This window comes from Cricetulus griseus, chromosome 5, assembly GCF_003668045.3.
Source record: "Cricetulus griseus strain 17A/GY chromosome 5, alternate assembly CriGri-PICRH-1.0, whole genome shotgun sequence".
Taxonomy (NCBI): domain Eukaryota; kingdom Metazoa; phylum Chordata; class Mammalia; order Rodentia; family Cricetidae; genus Cricetulus; species Cricetulus griseus.
The window spans coordinates 165,674,542-165,698,341 of record NC_048598.1 but is presented as its reverse complement, the minus strand read 5'-3'; the positions used below and the strand labels follow the sequence as shown (position 1 = coordinate 165,698,341).

The window sequence follows — 23,800 nt, the reverse complement described above, 5'->3', positions numbered from 1 at the left end:
CCTGCTAAAATACAATTCAAACAAATGAAAAAGGACTTAACGTATACACAGACACTACAGGAAATCCCATTAACCCCCAAAGCAAGGAGAACTGAAAGTCTCCGCTGTCCTGGCCCAGTTGGTAGAGAGCAGCCTATGGGGGCAGCAGAGTCTAAAGGAGACTCTGGGTTCAGGCCAAGCAGAACTGGGAAGTGGAACCCTAACCCACCCACATCTGGGAGCTCAAGGTAAAGTGCTATGGAAGACTGCAAAGATCTCTGGGTATCTTCAAAAGTCAGGAAAGGAAATGCCTAGTCTTCTAGGCGCTAAAATCCACTCTCCCCATGCATGCAGGAATCCGAATGCCACAGTTCAGATGGAAGCTGGTCACCAGCTGGAATGACAGGGTATGAAGACCTGAGAAAAGCAAACTAAATGACTCTGAGACATATGCAAACCCCAATCCCCAAACAGGTCCAGATTTTAAAAAGACAAGTTTTGCTGTCAATCAAAATTCTCAAACACCTAAGGGAAAAAAAATCTATGAGAAAGACGACAATAATAGAGCTCCCAAGACCCTGATGTAAACACAGCTGAGACTTAAAATGGCATATTTAAACTAATGAGGCTGGGCGTGGTGGTGCATGCCTTTAGTCCCAGCATTCAGGAAGGCAGAGCTCTGTGCATTCAAGACAGCCTGATCTATGTAGTGAGTTCCAGGACAGACAAAAATAAAAATAATTAACTAAAGGGATTTAAAAAAAGAAAAGAAAGTGGGAAGTCATATTTTATAGATGTAGACTTGAAAATGAGCCAAATACATCAAACCAAATAAAGGGAAACAATAGGACGTCAGTGACTGAAAACACTTTCTACCAAGTTGACAACCTGAGTTTAAATCCTGGGATCCACACAGTGGAAGGAGAGAAGCGAGTCCCAAATGTTGCCCTCTGACACATGCACAGTGACACAAACACCTATACACAATATATATAATCATAAAGGATTAATTTAAAATGAGAGATCAGAAGGAGAACCAGGCTAAAGCACGAGTGTGTGAAGGGGTCCTCACTTACAATCCCCGGATGGCAAAGGCAGAGCAGAAGGATCAGGGGCAGCCTCAGTAAAGAGCAAATCTGAGTCCAGCCTGTGCTCCAAGAGATTGTGCCAAAAAATGGGTACACACTTTTTCAAAGAAGGAAATATTATTAAGAAAAAGAGTAAATCCCACAAAATTTCCCTGATAAGGGACACCCAACAAAACCCAGAGCAAAAATTCATACTCAGTGACAAAACATAAAATTCCCTTCAAATTTCAGGAACACAATTTTCTCCTAAGAGGGGATAAAAAGCAAAATTGAGGGACAGCACCATCATTGTGAGTCATTAATGACCACGTAGAGAGGAAATCCAAGCATCTACACAGTATTAAGATTTGTAAAAACAAGTGGTTACCACCAATAGGATAAAAATATAAAAACCAAAAGCAGGGCTAGAGAGATGGCTCAGCAATTAAGAGCACTGGCTCAAAAGTGGTTCAAAGGAATTAAAAATAAGAAGCAATCAGAGAAAAGCCCAAAGGCCAATCAACAAACAAAATCCTAAATATTACACCAAACACAATCTCATACACACTAAAGTCACAAAAATCCAGTGACACGGTCAAGAGTATCTGAAATTCACCTCCAGGCAAAAGGGTTAACCCCTGAACACCTTACAGAATAAGAATTTGGCAGGAGCCCCAAGTACTCACTAGCCTAGCAATTCTGTTTTCAGGCTATCCTCAAAACTCATTCCCCCTGCTACACACTCCAGGACACTGCTGCACCTAGTGTGGACCAGGACGTCAGTGGATTCAACCCCACACCTATGACTGGGCATCCATCAACCCAGTGTAATCACATAGTAGAATACATGTGATTTGAATCTATTACTAAGAGATCAAGGGACTTCAAAAGCAAAAGATAAATCAAGCATTACAGAAATCTTGATAAAATATGTCAATTTCCAAATACAAAATAGCAACACAATTTCCTGTGGCTCAAAAGTTGTCTTGTACATGCCAGGTATGGATTTCAAGACAGTGACCACTTACACTGTCTACTATGGGGTCCACGGGGTGCAGAGTGACTGACTGTTGCTTCCACTAACATTTACTTCTTAGAGAAGATGTCATGACAGAACACTGGGCTTCGGTAAAATTCAGCTGCTAAGTTCACAGGACTCTAGCATGTTATTTTCTCTGTATATGAGATGCCTAGTTCATAAACTATGGAACATTAGTAGCACTTTCTTCTATGTGCACCAACCTGAAACCTTCTGCTTTGCTTTTCCTTACAAATCAGACCATCCTGTTTCATCCAAATCGTTGTTGATCCTTAGCTATGAGTCATCGAGTGCCATCCACATTCCTTCTTACACCCAAAAACAGGCCACTGGCAATCACTCACTGACTCTCCATGTACATACAGCCAAAAGCATCTCCAGGGTTGAGGGGACAGCTAGTGGCAGTGCTTTTCTAGTACACTTAGGGGCCTGAGTTAGAGTCAGCACAAAGATAAACAAATGAAGTCCTCTAAGTCCATCATACCTAACAGTCTGAAATGTGAATCACCCTAGACCCTTCTCATGCACGCACAGGCACAAACACACAAATACAAATCACCATTTGTAAGGGATGTTCTTAAAGTAAAAAAGAATGTAGATTCAATCCTCTAATGCAAAACCAATTCCACATCTATTACTGCAAACAGCAAAATCACATGACCGTGAACTTATGTGAACTAATTAACTTCTCTGACTAAAACCCAAACAGGGGCTGGAAAGATGGCTCTGCAGTTAAGAGCACTTGTTGCTCTTGCGGAGGACCCAGGTTTGGTTCCCACATGACAGCTCACAACCATCTGTAACTTCAGTTCCAGGGGACTCAACATCCACTTCTGGAGGTCACAGGTGCACCTATGCATATATGCAGGCAAAACACTCATACACATGAAGTAAAAATAAATCTTAAAGAGGAAAAAGCTGAAGAATGGACGGCTCATCAGTGAAGATTCAATACTGCTCTTGAGAGGGCCCAGACGGTTTCCAGCACCACTCGGCAGCCCACGACTGTCCTGGAGGATCCTGTGTCGTCTACTGAGCTCCATGGGCTCTACATGAATGTGAACAAATCCACACCCAGACACCTACATACACATATAATTAAAAATAAAAATAAATCTTTAAAAACAGTAATAAAGTAAAATCCCGAAACAAATTAAAGTCTTTTCATTTAAATGAACTGAAAATGATGTATAGGCTTGCGGGTGATTTGTGTTTGTAACATAGCATAACTGAAACTCACCAAATAGTCACAATTAAGTTTTCAAGCTAGAAATAAGACCAAAAGAGATTCAATGTACTTCTAAGATAGATCATCAATGTTTCATTTTTACTAAAAGGAGCCTTTACCATATAATAATGAAATGACTTGTTTCTCAGAAGTGATAATTAAATGTTACCATTGGTTTATAATTTTAAGGAGAATGAGATTACAAATCCAAATCAGTAATCTAAAAATTACGGCTTCAGATGAAATTAACTGTAGCTGCATAATTAAAAAATCTAAGCCTGTCACTACACCTTGGGAGACAAAGCAACTGCAAAGACTCTTTTGTTCAAGAATAATAACAGTTTTCTTATGAAAACAGTTGTAACTGAAAGTAAATTTAGAGCAATGACAAATAGTTTCCTTCCTCTGGGAGACAGAATGCTGATAAAAACAGATCATGGCTCCGTTAACTCCTTGATAGTGGTGTTTTTATGAGCAGGAAGCACCAACCTTTCCTGTTTTCTCTTTAAAACAAAGAAAACTTGATATATAAAAGGTGCTTTAAAGGGGAGTTAAAAGGGCTGTGATGGAAAAGGCACAACAGCAAGATTATGAAAGTGTCTAAATCTAGCATAGCTTCCCCTAGACAAATCCCCAGGAGGAGTGCCAGATGCGTCAGTGCGCCATTAGGGACACATCTCCAGCTAAGGCTCAACACAGCACAGGCTAAGGGATAGCACCAATGTGCCCAATCTTAACGGGAAAGGGGGCTTGTGGAAGGGGATCCAGGACAGAAGCGGTCCTGAGGGCAGGGCCTCAACGATGGTTTAGAAGCTTTGTGTAATCAGTAAGGGCCCTGAGTTGCCCCTCTGCTCTTGTGTCATGGGAGACCTTCCTCCACACAGTAATGGAGAAGCATCAGTATGTGACCTTGGACTTTTTACCCTAGAGAAACTGTGAGGAGTAGGTTTTTTCCTTACTAATTTCCCGGCCTGTCATATTCTACTACAGCAACAGAAAATGGACCAAGACACTGTCGTAGTTACTTTTCTATTGCTATGATGAGACACTGTGACAAGGCAACTTAAAGAAAAAAAGAGTCTATGGAGGGCTTACAGTGTCAGAGTTAGTCCACGAGCATCAGCACCATGACAACAGACAGGCAGGCATGGCACTGGAGCAGCGGCTGAGAGCTCACATCCTTATTAGCAAATGAGAGAGAGAGAGAGAGAGAGAGAGAGAGAGAGAGAGAGAGAGAGAGAACTGAGAACAGCCAGGGCTTTTGTAGACCCTCGATGCTCAACCCCCAGTAACATGCTTCCTCCAACAAGGCTATACCTCCCAATCCTTCCCAAGCAGTTCCACTAACTGGGGACCAAACATTCAAATATATGAGTCTATGGGGGCCATTCTCATTCAAACCACCACAGACACTAACATGTTTAATTGTTCCAGTTCCAGGGAATTTGATGCCCTCTTCTGACCTCCTCCACGGACACTAGGTGTGCACATGGTACAAAGACATACATGCAGGCAAAACACAAGACAAATAAAATAAAAATAAATTAAATTTTAAAATAATAATAAATAATTGAAAATTTAAAAAGTAGAGCTGGAGCAGGGCGGTGGTGGCTCACGCCTTTAATCCCAGCACTCGGGAGGCAGAGGCAGGTGGATTTCTGTGAGTTCGAGACCAGCCTGGTCTACAAGAGCTAGTTCCAGGACAGCCTCAAAAAGCCACAGAGAAACCGTCTCGAAAAACCAAAAAAAAAAAAAAAAAAAAAAAAGTAGAGCTGGAGAGATGGCTCACTGGTTAAGAGCACTTGCTGTTCTTCCAAAGGATCTGGGTTTGACTCCCAGCACCCACATGCTGGTTCACAACCATCTGGAACTCCAATTCTAGGGGATCCTAGACCCTATTCGGGTCTCCACAGACTCCTACACACATAGGGTAGACACACACACACACACACACACACACACTAAAATAAACACAAGGAAAGAAGGAAGGAAAATGGAAGGAAAAAAGGAAGGAAGGAAGGAAGGAAGGAAGGAAGGAAGGAAGGAAGTTAAGAAGGCAGGCAGGCAGCTCATCTGTCTTGGTATGGCACACATCTTCAATCCCAGCACTCAGGGGGCAATGGCAGGCAGATCTCTATGGCCTTCAATCCAACTTGCTCCAGGCCAGCCAGAACCACACAGTGAGACTTTGTCTCAAAATAAACTGATGAAGCAGCAGGCAAGAAAACATTGAACATTGTTATGAGAGTGTAGGGTTGTACACTGCCAACGACATACAGAACTTGATTTATACATAAACACAGGCCTCAAAACACCTTTCCCCTAACCCTTCAAGCATTTTGCTATGAACCTGGGATTTCAAAGATCAAGCAAACAGATGTATTTATAACATAACATCTGGCTGAAAACATGAAAGCCCATGAATAATCCAGATATTTCTAAATAGCTAGGCATTTAGCATGAAGCCAAAATCCCAGTTCTTTCTTCATTGTAAATCTTCAAGTGACACAAAACTGAAGTGCTCTTGCATGTATCTGCAGGATTCTCCACGTTACCATTGTTTTTTGCTTACAAGGCACAAAACACAAAGCACTTGACTCCTGTAATGAAATTATATAAAAGGGAACTAAAAGTAAGGCGTCCTAACTGAATCATTTTCCAAGGTCAATTATTTTAAAATTGTACCCATGGCTGCCAATGAAAATCCACCCCTTTTTCTTTGCAGCGGTTACAAAAATGAGGTGGGGTTATTGGCAAAACAGCCCTTCCTGACATCTGTGCTGAGTGCAGAGTGGAGGGCTGCACTGTGTGCTCAGAAAAGAATATGGTAGGGACATGGTCCTTACTTGCTGTTATTGGAAAAGAAAGAGGGTGTAGTGCCATCTTGCCGGTCAATAGACTTGAGGAAATGGGTCTCTGATGGAGTTGAAGACAGATAGTTATGGTTTTCCTTAGTTATGTTCAAAGATAAGTCACATATAAAACTTTAGGCTCACAAAGATAGAGTAGATTATAGAATATTTTCTTTCAATTTTGCCAAATGTTAATGGACTAAATATTATAACCATAATCTTGCTTGATAACTGCTTTGTTATTTATAATTTTACTATGTTAAAGTTAAACCTTTTTATTTAGACAGAAAAGAGGAGAGGTTGGGGATGTCCTTGTGTATGCTGTGAATATGTGTTTCTCTTATTGGTTGATGAATAAAGCTGTTTCAGCCAATGGACAGGAAGGATTTAGCCAAGTAGCTACTGAGAAGGTAGGACACCCCGGCATTCTCCGGTAAACCAAGACCACGCAGAGATACACAGATTAACAATTATGGGTTAATAATTAAAAGAGGGGGAGCCAGTAAGAAGCCTAATCCAATGACCAAACAATATCTGTAAATAGATATAAAGTCCCATTCCCCCCTACTGACCCCCTCTTTATCCACTCCCCAGGGAAGGTGAGGCCTTCCATGGGGGACCATTCAAGTCTGTCATTGGATGGCCTAGGCCCTCCACCATGTATGTAGGCTGAGAGAGCATACCTCTATGTGGAATAGGCTCTCAAAGTCCATCCATATACTAGGGATAAAGACTGATTCCACTGTCAGAGGTCCCACAGGCCTCCTAACTGACAACCACATTCATAAGGCTTGGTTCAGTCCAATGCTGGTTCCTCAGTTTTATGACTGTGCTCCCACTTGTTCAGATCAGCTGTTTCTGTGGGCTTCTCCATCCTGGTCTTGACCCCTTTGCTCATCACTCCTCCCTCTCTGCAACTGGATTCCAGGAGTCCAACTGAGTGCTTAGCTACGGGTGTCTGCTTCTACTTCTATCAGCTACTGGATGAAGGCTCTAGGATGGCATATAAGGTAGTCATCAATCTCATTATAGGAAAGGGGCATTTAAGGTAGCCTCTCCACTACTGCTTAGATTGTTAGTTGGGGTCATCCTTGTAGATCTCTGGAGATTTCCCTAGTGCCAGATTTCTCTTTAAACCCATAATGGCTCCCTCTAGTAAGGTATCTCTTTTCTTGCTCTCCTCTATTCTTCCCCCGACTCAGTCTTCCTGCTCACTCATGGAGAACAGCTCTTTTTGATGACTTCTTCATGTTCAATGATTAGTACCTGGGAACGGAGCACAGTTGGTAGAGTAGCTACAAGCATGCACAACGGTTCAGTCACAGGAATCCCGGGGCTCAATCCCCAGCACCAAATAATTGGTGGTGAGATCATGAAATGACAGCTAAGTCAGCCTTAGCTCCTTTATCAGCACCACTTGGCACACAGGTTCAAGCCCATTTCCTTGCTGCTGCACTCAGCTTCTCCAACAACTAACTTTATCACGTTCTCCTCCCCTAGAGAGATTCCATTCTCTGCTCCTCTGGAGAATTCACCTTGTCACCTAGACCTCATAATATCACTGCTTCAGTAAACGGACCACTGCCCTTCTCCAAGTACCTTCACTGACTTACGGTTTCATCCCATCACAACCCTGCTAATGCCATTCATATGCTCGAGATACCTTCAAAGGCATCTCCCGGTAGCCCTTTCCCTTGAAGTCCAGGGCAAGTGAGTCTCAAATGCTGGTTAACAACGGTCTGAGAATCTCTGTCATCACATCTAATGCTGTGTCCTGCTAATCTGGTCCTGCTAATCCTATTCCATCTTGCCAGGGGACTGACTAGGCCACACCCATGAGGCATCTATCATTTGCCCCTTTCTCTAATACCTCATTTTCAATCCAAGAGAAATCTTCTTGGCCCCACCCTCAAAACGGCCCAGAATTTGCTTCTTTCACTTTGGCTGATACCATTCTATCCCAAGCCTCTGTTAGAGCAACAACTTTGTGATTACCCTCAGTGCTTCTGTGTGTACATCTGTAACCTGTTTCCCTCTGAGGAAACCCTCAGTGCTTCTGGGTGCATATCTATAGTAAGAAATTACCAATATGGAGTCAGGTAGAAATATAAGGGTATTTAATAGGGAAAAGCCTTACTTACAGAGCGAACCAGCCAGCCGGTGGTAGTCTGTACAGCAAGAAGCAAAGAGAAACCGAAACCAAAACGCAGTCCCCCTACTCACTCTGACCACGCCCTCACAAGCCCTCAGGTACTCTTGTAGCCAGCCCCTAAGAAGGCGTGGCTACAGCTTCCCCTACACATATCTGTAACCTGTTTGACTCTGAAGACACTACTGGTTCCAAAGTAAAAGGCCACAACAAAAGATAAGCCCTTTCCCTCCATCTTCTGGTTCTGATTGCTGTTTCATGTTGGCTGACAGCCAGGAATTTTGATATCACTAACCAGAATACTACAAAAGAATTGCACTCCCCTTTCTCAGAAACTTCACAAACAAGATTGTTACAATGACTAATGGCCTGCCTATACCTGAAGTCCAGTGTCCTTGTGATCTAAGTATCAATGCCTATCTTTCTAGGTCCTGTGTGTAAGCCTAAACAAAATACGTTAAAAAAAAAAATACTCCTCAAGAACAGAATTATGTGAGGAAAAAAAAGGATTATAGCAGAAAATATTAAACTTAGTTGCAGTTTATGGGGGAGAAGGTAACTCTGCTTCATTCCAAATTGTAAGCTTCTTTTCAGTGGTGAGTGTCAAGGACCAGGTGAACCTTTAGTGATATAAATAATAGGGACATTACTACACCCATCTAATCACACAAAGTAATTTGAAGAGCCTGGTGTTGTGGCACATGCCTATAAACCGGCACATTCATAGCAGAAGAAGAAATTAAATTTGAGCAGCTCAAGCTACATAGCAAGACCCTGATTCAAAAATACAAACAAAGCTGGGTATGGTATCGCACACCTTTAATCCCAGCACTGAGGAGTCCTAGGCAGGCGGATCTCTATGAGTTAGAAGCCAGCCTGGTTTACAGAGTGAGTTCTAGGCCAGCCATGATTATATAGTGAGACCTTGTCTCAAAATAAACAAACAAATGAAGCAAAGCTAGATAAATAAACTTACATAGCTTTAAAATTGGTCAGAATTTTGAAAATTTCTAAATGCAGTCATTGGAAAGCAATTTCAACAGACCCTCCTTAACTGGAGTACTAGTGTGTTTGCCAGAATTCTAATGACTAGACTAGGACTAAAAACTGCATTAAATATAAAATATTTTAAATACATTTCATATTAAAATATATTTAAATAAATATATAATAGCTAAATATAAAATCCAGGAACTGGGGATATAGCTCAGTTGAACACTTGCCTTGCATATGAAGCATACATACACACATTTAATTTCAAAAAGAAAATAATCTAAAAATTGTAATTCTACACTTATAGTCAACACATCCCAGTGGTTACTTTCTCACAAGTAAAAGGCCATTGTTCTTATTTGTGGATATGAACTCTTGCTTTCCTGGAGCATGTTACTAGAAGCCTGTATGTGTCAAAATCCCCATGGCTTGAAAAATCCTTCATTATAATGCACAAGTTTACAAGTTCAAAAGTTATAGGTCCAGAAGTTTTGAATAATTCCCCTTTCGTACTTGAAGCTGTAAGGACTTAATTCTATTTCTACAATATACCTAAGTGTTTTACACATACTAAGTTATTTTAAGTTAACCACAATTCCATGAGGGAAGAATGAAATTATCAATGTGCAAATGAAGAGACTATATATAAAAAAAAAAAAAACAAACAAAAAAAAACATGCTGTGTGGTTTAGAGGTAGAGCTGGAAGAACTGACTACCTCAATAAATACACTCACATTTTTCTCCTACCAGTTTATGAACTGTTTTTCATTCTATTATAAAACACATCTCAATTTTATTTTTAAATTACATCTATTTATTCATTTACTCATTGTTTGGGGTGGGCATAGTACACGCATGCCATGGTGCACAGGTGGAGGTCAGAGGATCACATGTAGGAATCGGTTCTCTCCTTCCATCACGAGGGATCCAGGCTCCTCCCACCCAACACTAATGTTAGACAAGTTAAAACAGAAATCTAGAAATCAGTATAATTTTTGATGTTTCACAGGAACTCTTCTCAAAACAAGCAAAAATTGAAGGAAATAGAAACAATAGAAGGAAAAATTGTAAAGTGGGCTACTTACCAAAGAAAGAAGAAAGTAAAAGAATTCAGCTGGGCATGGTAAGGAATGCCTGCAATCCTACAGGAGACTGAGGCAGGAAGATGACAGCAAGTTCAAGGCAACCTGAGCTAAACAGTCAAGACTCTCACATTAAGAAACAGTGAAAGAGAAAAGGCCTGGGAAGATTTCAGAGGAATGAACACACACACACACACACACACACACACACACACACACACACACACACATACACACGCATAACTTATGAAATTTCTTTCTGATTTTAACTGTTATTTTCTGAAGTTAAAACCCATATATATTAATCCATTTATATTACATATCAAACCATGCCTATAGTTTAAATCACAAAATGATTTTTAAACATATTATACCATTCCTATATGTATAAAACTGGCCATCCATTTCTCTTTTATTTGGGATTGGAGGATAAGATATGGTCTCTCTATACGGCTAGTTGTCCCCATACTTGTGGCCATCCTCTTGCCTCAGCCTCCCAAATGCCAAATGCCATGTACTACCACCCAGAAGTTGGCAGTGCAATTTTCTTTTCTTTTCATTAATTATGTATCTGTGTATATGGGAGGGATACAAGTCACAACAGATGTGCAAAGGTGATAGGCTAACTTGTAGGAGTCACTTCTCTCCTTCCACCATGTGGGGTTCAGGGGATCAAACTCTGGTTGTCACATGTCTTTCTTTACCTGCTGAAGCATCGTGTTGGCACAGCAGGGCAACTCTGAAAGGCCAGAGTACAGCGAAAACATTTTTGGCATATTTTTTCTATTTGATTCTAATTCACAAAATCATCTGCCCAATTACTTAATTTTTAAGTTAAACTCTCTTTTATAGATAAACACAGAAAATATCTTATAAATTATTAACATGCAGGGCTAGGAACATAGTTCACTGGGACGCATGTGTGCAACAGGGGTAAAGGACCTGGGATTAGCTCCAGTACCAGAAAAATACAAATTTCAAAAGGTTACGTATTTTAATACATTTACTTCATATCTCTTACAATTTCCTATAAATAACAATGTGTATATATATATATATATATATATATATATATATAGCTTTTTACATTTTTTCAACATTTATCAAAATATTTTCAATTAAAACATATTCAGAGGCTGGAAAGATGACTTAGTGGTTGAAGGCACTGGCTGATCTTGCTGAGGATCCAGGTTCAATTCCCAGCGCCCAACATGGTGGCTTCCAACCATCTCTAACTGCAGTTCCAGGGGATCCCAGGCCTCTTCAGGCACTAAGCACATACATGGTACACAGACATATATGAACATAAACACTCCTACACACAAAAATAAATAAACACATGAATGTAAAAATATATCACATTACAGAGCATGGTGGTAGATTTCTACCCTGGCATTTAAGATTCTGAGTCAGCGGCTTTGAATGCAAGAGGCATTAGGGTCTTCGAGGTTCAAGGTGGATTACTTGCCAAAATGAGGCACCAGGATTTTAGGTTCAGAGGGTTCTGGAGTTTCAGCTTTCCATGGGAAATGTGATGAATGGCTGCTATCATAGTTAATATCTGAAACATTTCCTAGCTCTTGCTATGAAACCTGGAGACAGTTATTTGAATTTGAGATAAAAATAATAATTCTGTTTCATAACTGAAAGTAAAACTTATCCTGCTACCCTTGAACTTTTGGAATTCTGCTTTAATAGGAACTAATGTATTCGATTAACTATTTAATAAATGACTAATTAATTTGAAAGGAAAAAGAAGCTAAAGCAGAAAGATTCCAAGTTTGGAATCTTTGGGCTACATAGTTCAAGAACAGACTGGACAGTACTCAGTCTCAAATAAAGAAATAAAGTAATTAATTTCCCAGGCTTATTTTAATTTATATGTATTATATGTATGACTGAAGATATAAAAGAGACTAGCTACTCTTTCATTTCCTCAATTCAAACACCCCTTCTTTATTCCTAACTCAGGAAGATTTCACTCAGTCCTAAATCTTAAGGTTTGTTTCTAAGCTTCCCCATCTGATACCCACAACTAGAGCTTTTATTCCTACATGGCAAATAAGTATCCATACAGGGCTTCTATATTAATTTCCCTGGGGTTTCAGTGCAGTGCAAGGTAGGTGGTAGAGCCTGGCAGTGGTGGTGCACGCCTTTAATCCCAGCAGGGGGGGTGGGGGCAGAGGCAGGAGGATCTCTGTGAGTTCCAGACAAGCCTGGTCTACAAGAGCTAGTTCCAGGACAGGCTCCAAAGCCAGAGAGAAACACTGTCTCGAAAAAACAAAACAAGCAAAAAAAAAAAAAAAAAAAAAAAAAAAAAAAAAAAAAAAAAAAACCAAAACAACAACAACAAATAGGTGGTAGAATCCTGTCCTCAACTTACTTAGGAGCCCTGTTTAGTTTGCTACTGCATTCCCAGGCTAAAGTCAACACACAGGAGACACACAACCAACACAGTTGACTAAAGAAACATTCCAAAGGATACAATGGACTCTGGTGACCCCCCATATGGAAGGACTCACCCTCCCTGGTGAGCAGAAAGGATATGGGATAGGTAGGGTTTTAGTTGGGGGGTGGGGGTTGTAGGGGAGGAGGGGAGGGAGAGGGAACTGGGATTGACATTTAAAACAATCTTGTTTCTAATTCAAACTAAAAAAAATCTGGAAAGAAAGAAAGAAAGAAAGAAAGAAAGAAAGAAAGAAAGAAAGAAAGAAAGAAAGAAAGAAAAGTCGTCATCTCTAAATACAGGAAGTTCTGAAGCAAGTGGTCCTTTCCCTTACAACACTGCTTGGGCTTCCCCTTTCAATCTACACTTAGAGATCGATTACATACTCTACATGAATCTAAGGTTATTCCAGTACTGGGGAATACCCCTAGTTAAAAGAAACCACAGCAGAAAAGAACAAAAAACCACCATTAACCTCCACAGGGTCACTGAATTCCCAGGACATATTAGGGGATGTTTTGGGGACCTGCTTTCTGTTTCTAGACTGGTCATACTGTCAAAGCTCTGGCTCGTCAGATCACTTGAGGATGCACACGACTCTGCTGCTAGAGTCCCAAGTTCCTCAGGAAATGCTTCAAAACAACAATGCTGACATCGAACACAGGCTTGGGCCTTTCCACCTGCCACTCCCACATGCAATCGAGGCTCTATCACTTGGAGAAATGACCTCATATTTAATCCTGCAGCATTGAGCAGATCTTAGAGGCAGTTACCATGGCCCAAGTAAAACCTACAAAGGATCTTTTTATTCCTGCCCTAAAAATTACCTCCTAGGGCCCAAGCTCAACTCTGCCAGCAACCACATAAAAAAAAAAAAAATCTTAAAATGTAGAGGGAGAGACAGTGAAGACACAGAACTTAATTGACAGCTGCAGAATATTTTTCTACCTTTTCAAATCTCATCCAACTTTACCTCTCATTCACCTCCCACTTAAACTGTTACATTTACAATATTATAACCTATTTGTAACAGGCAGAAAATGCCATATTTTAAGAACTATCTCTTTGTTTAAAACAGCCTAGGATTTTTAAAAAACTAACCATACTTATAGTCCCATGAATTTCCAACTAATTAAGTTTTACTGTGCACCTATTAAAAATCACTTTTTTGGGTCAAATTTAGGACATATATTAAATAATCTTAACAAATCCCTCAAGAGTCAACTTTTCTCTCTCCTGGCGTTCATGACATGTTGTAAATAACAGCGGGCGGGGGGGGGGGGGGGGGGGGGGAATGAATCTTGAAAGCAATGGTACTTGGTTTGAAAAAACCTTCCGGTTTTTAAAAATGTATGTATTGCACATTGATGTTTACAGACAGCCAACAAGCACAGAAGCGGCCATTGTACTGTGTGTACGCAGGCACAGTAAGATGGAGAATCAGGTAAACAGATGACCGAATCACTGGAGGGGGAGGGGGCTATGTGGCGTTTCAAGCAAATCGTTGATGCTAATAAGAGAAAACAGTTGAACAGGGATGGGAATTAAAAAGCGACATGCTCAGCATGCCTCACGTGAGACTGGTGGATTTCAATATGAAACATGGCATGTATCTCCAATTACAAGGTGCTACATCACCCTGCGTTCTAGACTCCTTTCTTCCAAGTCTACCATTTGTGAACATGCTGTCCAGATTCCTATGAACAAACCAGAAAAGCTTACGCCACTGATGCCTATTTCTGGCTTGCCTTCAAAGCTTTGCCATCTTGTTCAGGCACGCACCAAAAGAAAAGAAAAAGAAAAAGAAAAAAAAGGTAAAATGACCGGTTGCCTCTGCTCTTAACCCCAAGCAGCCAGCCTCGCTTGCTCATGTAACCTAAGCTGGCCCAGATGGCCTGGCTCCGCTCACGCAGGGGAGCCGGGTTTGTTTTCAGGGTGGGTGCTGGAAGCATCAGGTGTATTTATAGAAGGGAGCACGTCTGCGATGGAGTGAGATGGCCTAGAGGAAGTTTCGTCCTCGCAGTGGAGACAGCTTATGGAAAGATCTAGATTCCACAGCTCGGTTCCACTCCAGACCCACCGACTACCAGTATGAAAACGTAATAAAAACCATTTTTTTGATCTTTACCGTTATAACATATAGACATCTCGGCTTGCCACCCAAAAATAACAGAATGACAAATGTACATGAAAAGGAATGTAGGTTTTCAATAAACGTCACCTGTCTTCCTCCTGTTCAGACAGAATTACGTCTCAAAAATGAAAACTGGGAGGCATGAGCTGATAAGCAGGGAGAAGAACCAAACGAACGACTTGGGTGGAGGGTTACATCCTAAATGGAGTTTGGACATTGATAAAGGGGGAGGAGGAAGAAGGCATGGGAAAACCATCAAGTTGGAACCTCGCTGGCAGGAGCATCAACAAAGAGACTTTATGTAAGCACGAAACAAACTTCGGAAGCCACGGATATCCTGTGAGCTCGCCTGGAGGCCTCCATTCAAACCACAGCGCTCAGACGGGAGCCAGAAGCGCGCCATCCACAGGCCGCCTAGCCCACAACAGGCCACGCTATCTCGCAAAACCGTCCTCCAAACCCGGGCCGTTCTCCAGCCTCCGATCACGCTCCAGATGGCTGGAGGGACCGGGATGGAATCCTGGGGAGGGATGCGAGAGCGAAGGGGATGGCAAAGCGAACGGCTGCAGAGAGCCGGGCGAGGGGCGAGAGCCTCCATGAAGGACGGGGCGGAGACTGCGACAAGGATCGGGGTCCAGGGCGGGGGCCGCGGGCGAGGCTGGGGCATGGGAAGGCTGCAAGGGGCGCGGGACAGGGCTCAGGCGGCCAGTCGGGCTGGGTGGAGGCCGGCGGCCAGCTCAGGTGCCGCGGGGCGCAGGCTACTTACGGTGTAGAGCAGGTTGAGCGCGCACAGGCAGTTCTTGGAGCACGAGAAGCCCCCGCACACCATCGTGGCGCGTGGGCTGGCGGGCGCCTGCGAAAGCAGACGTCCTCGGTGGGGCCGGGCGGGTAGCCGCTGGATCCTAGCCTCCTGGGCCTGTGGCGAGAGCTGGGTTCGGGGTCCGGGTTCGGGGTTCAGGCTCGGGGCTGCAGTGCCGCGCCCGCAGCGGCTCCCACCCGCTCTGCAACCTGCGGCCGCAGCAGCGAAGCCAGCACACGCCCCGCCCCGCCGCCCCGCCTCGCCCCGCACTCTGATTGGCCAGGGCCGGGGAACAAAGGTAGAAATATGCAAATCAATGCGCTCGGCCGACCGGGATCCGGGAGGGGCGGGGCAGCTCTGCAGAGGGGGAGGGGGTCAGGACCGCCCGGAGGGAACAGGGCCTCGGGCTCGTGACAGTGGCCTCGGTGTCATGTTCTCTCCCTCCACCCCCAGCAGGTGAGCAGCAGAGGGCGGGGCTCCACCCTGACAGGAGAAATGACAGCACCTTTCTCCTTTGCCCGGTGTGGGTGGGTGACGTGGCACCATTTTGAATGAGATGATAAAACAAAACGAAGCACCTGGCCTCGTTTGAATGAAAAGAGACAAGAATGAAAAATTTAGAGAATGAGGGTGGAGGCAATGAAAGGAAAAAAAGAAAAAAATAAGTGAAAGACTAAAAGGAGTAAACCAAAACCTGTTTCTCTCAACGTAGGTAGGAAATGTGTCCTAAAATTGTGACAGATTTCAGGTCAAGAGGACTTATTCTACCAGGGATCTGAGAAATACTAACAAGCCTCATGAATACATATGTGCAAAAGCTATCAAGAATCGTTATTCTTGTGGCAGGTTGCTGAATTTTAGAAGGCTTTCTTGCATAAATAAGAGCTGGGGAAGCCTTTCAATAACAGATGCGGTTAATTTATTATCACTTGATTTGCGGCATCTTGAATTCTGATTCCTTGCCTCTAACTAGAATATTAGAATACCAAGCACTTTTTGACAGACCATTGCATAGAATAAAGTGTCACATCGATGCTATCAGCTCCCTCCTGATGTGTTTTAAGCACCACTGTTGTGTTCCGACGGCTAATTTAAGCCGGTAGCTTGGTTATTTCATAGTACCAACAGAAGATTTTATAAAGAGCTTTTCAAAGGCATTAAGAGTTGGTTCAGCATTTAAGAGCACTTACAGCTCTTGCAGAAGACCCCAGCACCCAAATATCACTCCCAAATGTAACTCCAGTCCCAGTGGAGCCAATGCCCTTTTTTGACCGAATACCTGCACACACACACACATGTTCCAGCACACACCACGCATGCACACTGACACACAAGTACATATCCACAAACAAAACTTGATTTAAGTAATTGTTGGCTACTGTTTAAAGCTGGTATGTTTTCTGTCAGCTGAGTTGTTAAGGGGAATATGAAGGCAGGCTCTATAAACTGTGTTTCAGTAGGAAGTACATGATCCTTTCCTGAAAAGTGAATGGATTGAATGTTTATGTCACTCCAGTAGAGCAGCAACACTGACGTGGCCACCTCCTATCCAGGAGATCTGAGCTCAGCTACGCCTCTGTGGCACTGCTCCTTCATTTAATTTCTTTTGGAATCAGAACTGGTAGGAAATATTTTAATAGATAACCATTTAATTAACATTTAGAATAAAAAGGAGGCAAACAATTGAGATGGCTGAACCCACTTCTACCCTCTCTCTGCTCTCTGCCCCCTTTCTATCCCCTTCTTTCTTCCTCACTTTCTTCCTTCCTTCTACTTTCTCTTTGTTCTTCCTTCCTGTCTAGTTTTTGTCATATTGTTATTATTTTCCCTTGTTTTTGAGACTGTGTGTGTGTGTGTGTGTGTGTGTGTGTGTGTGTGTGTGTGTGTTGTGAATCTGAGTAATGGCACCGACAAAGTCTTGGGAATCTTTCCTGATCTTCAGAGTCTAAATGCCAAGAGTGAGTGGGTTAAATGTGCAAGGTGTTCATTGGAGAGGAAACCCCAGTGGAGGACCCAGGAAGGAATGGGAGTCTCAAAATGGGAAAAAACAGACAACCACCAGGCAAGTATACCTGTGCAAGGGCAGCGAGAAGAAGAAAAGGGAATGAATGGCAGAAGGGACAGAGAGAAAGATTTTCAGATCTGCAGAGGCAGTTACGATTTGAATGCAGTTTAGTGTCTCCCTAAGACTCTAAGGATTTATTTATTTATTTATTTATTTATTTATTTATTTATTTATTGTAGACCAGGCTGGCCTCGAACTCACAGATAATCTGCCTGCCTCTGCCTCCCAAATGCTGGGACTAAAGGCATGTGCCACCAATGCTCAGCGACTCTATGGATTTAAACTGATTCCCCATTGTGAATATTAAGAAGATTAGAGAGTGGGGTGGGAGCACCCATGATTGTACCTTGATGGCATTATAAAGAGAATGAGAAACTTTGGTTGCAGGACATGAAGAACTCAAGTCCAACTAATCAGGAGACTTTCTGCTGGATAGCTTCCATATAGCCAGAAAGTGCTATGCACATAACTGGGGAAGAAAAGGCATCACCAATCTTACCAAGATGTGAACTCTGAGAGCTGTGTCACCAATCTGCCAGGCGAGACAATCTGAGTGTCCACAGGTATAATAGTGGCATGACTGCTATGGAAGAAAACAACTGCTTTCCGTTTGCATTTGGGGCCTCCGTAGGAGGGAATATATGCCTCATGTTATATAACCCATCAAAAGTGAGGCCCTGAAAGGGAGATGCACTGCAGCTGTAGTCTTGTTAAATGGACATGAGATGGAATTGCCTTCTCAGTATGTAGTGTATAGCCACAGAGCATACTGCTCTAACATTGGTCAGAGAAGCTTCTGTACAGGTGAAGGCTACTGCAGAGGCTGATAACTGGTCACAGGCCTGAGAATAAGCGACTGCTGAGTGCTCAGTCACAAAGGGAAACATCACCCTCTTCTAGGCTCAGGGAATATCCCAGAGGAGGGGGCAGAAAGAATGTAAGAGCCAAAAGATGTTGGGTAGTGCTTCCAAAAACTGATATCCGGATATAGCATAGCATGGCTGTGGCACTTAACAGCAGTTGTTGTGACTTGCTCAAGCTGGGGCCACATCAACATTCCATCACAGATGGGGGAGGGGCTCCCTGAGAAGCTGTTGGCAGTTAATGATTGCTGGGGGAGGGGAAATCATAACATTCAGTGGCAAATTGCCTTGATCCGGTAAACCCCCAACCCCTTCCCCCACTACTCATGCTCATGCAAGCAGCGCTGAATTAAAGTCAGATGAAACAAAATAAATAATAATAATAATAATAATAATAATAATAATAATAATAAAATTAATTCAGTGGGTCACAACATTAGCGACAAAAAGGATTGAAAGTAGGAGGTGACCTGTTTAAAGAAACAAGGGGCTCAGCAGGAGAAGAGGGGGCAAGGACGCACTAAGGGTGAGGGGATGACCAGAATGCATTATATACTTTATACATGAAATTATCAAAATAAACTCTTTTTTTTTTTTGTCTGCTAAATTTCACCCAGTCTATGATGTTGTGCTACTGGCAACAGAAAAGGGATGAATACCAAGGCCTACAGAATGTCTTTGAACTCAGAAGACTCCACAATCCCATCCACCTCTCCGGAATGAGTAAGCCATTGACTGACAAGTCACCGCGGTGCTATCTATAACTGACTTAAAATGAGGGCATGAGACCCATCTTCTTAGACTACCCACAGTGGGTCTGAGGAGTTCATTTTCTAGAAAAAAAAAAAAAAGCTATGGTTACCATGTTTATATACTGCAAATATGGTCACATTTCAAACTTGTATTCTTTTTTTGTCGTCACAACTTATCATGAAAGGAAATCTGTGATCTTAGCTAATTCGGATGTTAATAATGCTTACTCAAAAGCCCTTCATCATTTAGATTTAGCTTGACATGTTCTCAAAAATTTTTAATAATTATCATTTAAGCTAAAAGGTAAACATTTTGTTTGATTGTGAACCTTGCCTTTAATGATTGAGCCATCTCTCCAGCTATGCCTAAGGCCCACTGTACTATTTCCATAATCCATGAAATATTATTAATAGGTAAATTACCAGTGTTTACATTTTCAATGTTTTAATTGCAATTGGTATAGTTAAATTGTTCTAATAACAATTTTTATTACAAGTTAGAGGCCATTATTCCTTTGATAGTCTAATAAGCAAACAAAAGAGAATATGAAACTGCAAATTTTCTTTTTCTTTTTTTTCATTTTGGCATTTTGAGATAGGGTTTCTCTGTGTAGCCCTGGCTGTCCTGGAACTCACTCTGTAGATCAGGCTGTTCTCAAACTCAGAGATTTATTTAAGTGTGTAAATGTATACAGGTGACTGAAGAATCCAGAAGAGAACATTGGATACTCGGTAGGTGGGAGTAACAGGAGATTATGAGCCACCAGGTATGGGTACTGGGAATCTTATTGTGCTTCTTTTATTTCATTGTATATGTATGAATGCATATAAGTGTACCACATCCATGCATCAGATGCCCTGGAACTGGAGTTGCAGATGCTTGTGAGCCACCATGGGGTGCTGGGAATTAAACCCAGGTCCTCTGCAAAAGCAAAACATGTTCCTGACCACTGAGCAATCTCTCCAGCCTCATGGGTACTGGGAATCTTACTCTAGTCCTCTGCAAGAGCAGAAAGTACTCTTACCCACTGAGATATCTCTCCAGTCCACCAGCCTATTCTTTCTGATGTTTTGCCAGATTTCAGCAATTAAATGTGACACATTCACCATTGCTATAACAATGTTCTGTCTCCTTTTGCTACACAAGATGGTTCACCATTCATGCCAGAATACTTCAATCCAGAATTTTGTTTTTCAAAATTTTTTTCTAGCCACAAATTAAATGTCAAGTTTTCTTCTTCCTTCTTCTTGTACTTTTTGTCATATGTAAATGGCTCTCTTTTTGGCATAGGAACCAAATCCATTATGTATGACTATCTGATGGTGTGATGTCAGCATGAACATCTCACTTCTGAATTTTCGAGTGAGAATTTTTAGAGGCATAATAACTGCTGTAGCATTGCATGCATTTTGAGAGATCAATGGGCAAGTCGAGCTTCATAAGCAGGCAAATCCAGTCTGGTCACTGATCTGGAGCCTTTGACGAGGGGACTAGCTTTAATAACAGGTAAATACTTACATCTTTGTAGGGGATACCCTAGTCACTCCCACTTGGGGCTAGAAACAGGTGGGCCTGGTCACGCCCACTTGGGCGTGGTCAGGGTGATATGAAGAAGGTTTAAGAGTTAGGGACATGCATGTGGGGTCTCTTCTACTTACCTTGCTCCCTGCCGCCTGATAGGCAGATTTGTGAGTACCATTTCTTAATAAATATCTGCTATCTATCTAGTCTGACTCCACAATTAATTCCCGTCAGATCTGGTGTCAGGAGTGGAATTCCAAACAGACTCAGGTCTCAGAATTCAAATAGGGAATGTCTGTAGGAAATTCTTTAGGGGTTGTAGAATATTGAGAATCTTCTCAGTTCACTCTAACTAGAAATCTCATGAGTACACCGTTGGCATGAATGGAAAGAGCTTCCCTTTTGGAAGGGAAGATGTGGAGAAGAGTTTCCATTTATTGATATATTGACTTAACTTATTATGTTTCTAGGAATTGAATCTTGGACCTCGTGCATGTTAGGCAGATGCTTTACCACTGAGTTCCATACCCAGCATGTGCCTGGAACTTGCTATGTAGACGAGGCTAGCCTCAAATTCTTAGAGATCTTCCTAGTACTCTGTCTCCTGAGGAGTAATTGGAGGCATGTACCACCTTGCCTAGATCTTATTCTATTTTTGTTATTGTGGGTTAATATTTATTCAATTCACTTATCCAATAGGAATTTCAAAAATATCTGAATTCTTTAATCTAAATGTTAATAAACAAGCTTAATTCATGTATCTCACAGAGTAATAAAATGATTAGGAACGAGGTATGTAGCTCTGTGGTAGAGTGCATGCTTAGCATGTACAAGGTCCTAAGTTCAGTCTTCAGCACCACATAAACCATGGGTCACAGTGCAAACCTGTAACTCCAGCCTTCTGGAGACAGAAACAGAAGGATTTAGTCATTAGTGCTGGCTAGTCTTGTTTCAACCTGACACACAAACTAGAGTTCTCTGAAGGGAGTAAATGTTAATTGAGAAAATGATTCCATAAGATGCAACTGTAAGGCATTTTCTTAGTTATTGATGGGGGAAGGTCCAGCCCACGTGAGCGGTTCTATCCCTAGCTAGTGGTCCTGGGTTCTATAAGAAAGCAGGCTGAGGAAGCCATGGGGAACAAGCCATTGAGCAGCACTCCTCCATGCTCTCTGCCTCCAGCCTCCTGCCCCATTTGAGTTCCTGTCCTGACTTCCTTCAATGATGAACATTGACCTGAAAGTGTAAGACAAATAAACCCTTTCCTCCCCAACTTGCTTTGTGGTCCTGGTGTTTCATCACAGCAATAGTAACCCTAACTACGACGTCATCCACGTTTACTCAGTGAGTTCCAGACCAGCCTGGGCTACTTGAGACACTCTCTGCCTTTAAGAAGAAAATGAGGGGAAAATGCAATCAAGTTGGGCCATGTAAGTCTGTTTAATGTGTGGTCCTATTTGAGACAATAGAAGTAAGTCTGCACTTATTAAGGATAATTAAACATTTAAAATATTTTAAAGAAACATTGAAAAAATTTCAGGAAGATACACTTTTAAAGGAAGATACACTTTTTGTATCTTTTTGACTGTTATCTCTGAGCAGCATAAACATTCTAAAAGCTAGACAGACAGATGCAGTCTGACTCAGCTCCTGGTATGCTGGTAACCCTCCAAGCTAGAAACAGCTAAATATCCATCCAAAGCAGAAATCACTATCCCAATCCAGGTACATCCACCAGTGAAAAACCTACACAGGACCAGGAAGCATGGCCACCTCAACAAATCCCTTGCAAGACATGAAGTAGAGTAAAAAAGGACCCAGAGATACAAAGGCATGATAATATTATATGATCTTGTTCACGTAAAGCTGGAAACATTAGCTGTTAACAGCAGGATCTAGAGATAAAACTCTATACAACATTGAGCACTTAATAACCATTAAAATCTGGAGAGCAGGGCATATTAGAAGGAAGGAAAGGTGGAGATGGTGTCTAAGGAAGGGCCAGGTGGCATTCTGGGTGATGAGGATGTACACAGGCTGTTGCCTTGCATCTGGAGAAGCTGGTGGATATGTGTACCACTTATCTGGTTTTGAATCATATAAACAATGTTATTATAGGAAAGTAATGATAAAACCACCTGTGTTTTTCAGACAGTTTCCTGCACTTAATCTTCGTTAGAATGGTACCTGTTTACCAGGAAATTCAGCAGATGAGATGGTCTTTATCATTTCACATCTGGCAGCTTTGAATACTGACTGCGACTGCCAAAAGTGCCAATTTTGTCTTTTTTGATATTTCTGGCAAAGACTAACAATCTAGGGCAAAGAGACATCATTTTTGGAAATAAAAGTATATGGGCCTTCAATCATATCCTGTTACATAACCACAAATGTACTAGAACATGTTGTTTATTACTTTCCCCAAACCAAGTACATGGCAAAAGTTTTAGGACTTTGTATGCCATTTGAGAAATACATTTAGCCTCTTCCTGCTTCCACTGTGAGTTTTGCAGTATAGCCAGTTTCTAAGTTTGAAATTATCTCTTAGAAACCGAAAGCTTTGTTCTTTACCAGTTCAAAGATACTGTGATGGCTGATACTCTGTTTTGTAAAATTTTTGCCTTCTCTTTTGGAAGCTAACAATCTTGTCTTTGACTGAAAATACTGGAAATTTTCAGAAATTCTTTGTGGTATACAAAACAAGATTGGGTACAACAGTAAATAATGAAAAAAAGAACAAATCATAATTTTGCAAGTAAGTGATTTAAAACTACAAATTTTCCAAAGCCCTGAAGACTATGATACATGGGTGTTTTGTTGTTGTTATTG

General features: G+C 41.8%; 1 protein-coding gene across 1 annotated transcript in view; it reads right to left on the bottom strand.

Moving 5' to 3' along the window:
- Positions 1-15,989, bottom strand: part of Tspan13 (tetraspanin 13) — a 29,939-nt gene extending 13,950 nt beyond the window's left edge. Inside the window, exon 1 of the mRNA XM_027419750.2 lies at positions 15,737-15,989. Within this exon, the coding sequence (XP_027275551.1) occupies positions 15,737-15,799 (63 nt within the window). The 5' untranslated portion in view covers positions 15,800-15,989. The remainder of the gene's footprint in view (positions 1-15,736) is intronic.
- Between the last annotated feature and the right edge of the window lie 7,811 nt (positions 15,990-23,800).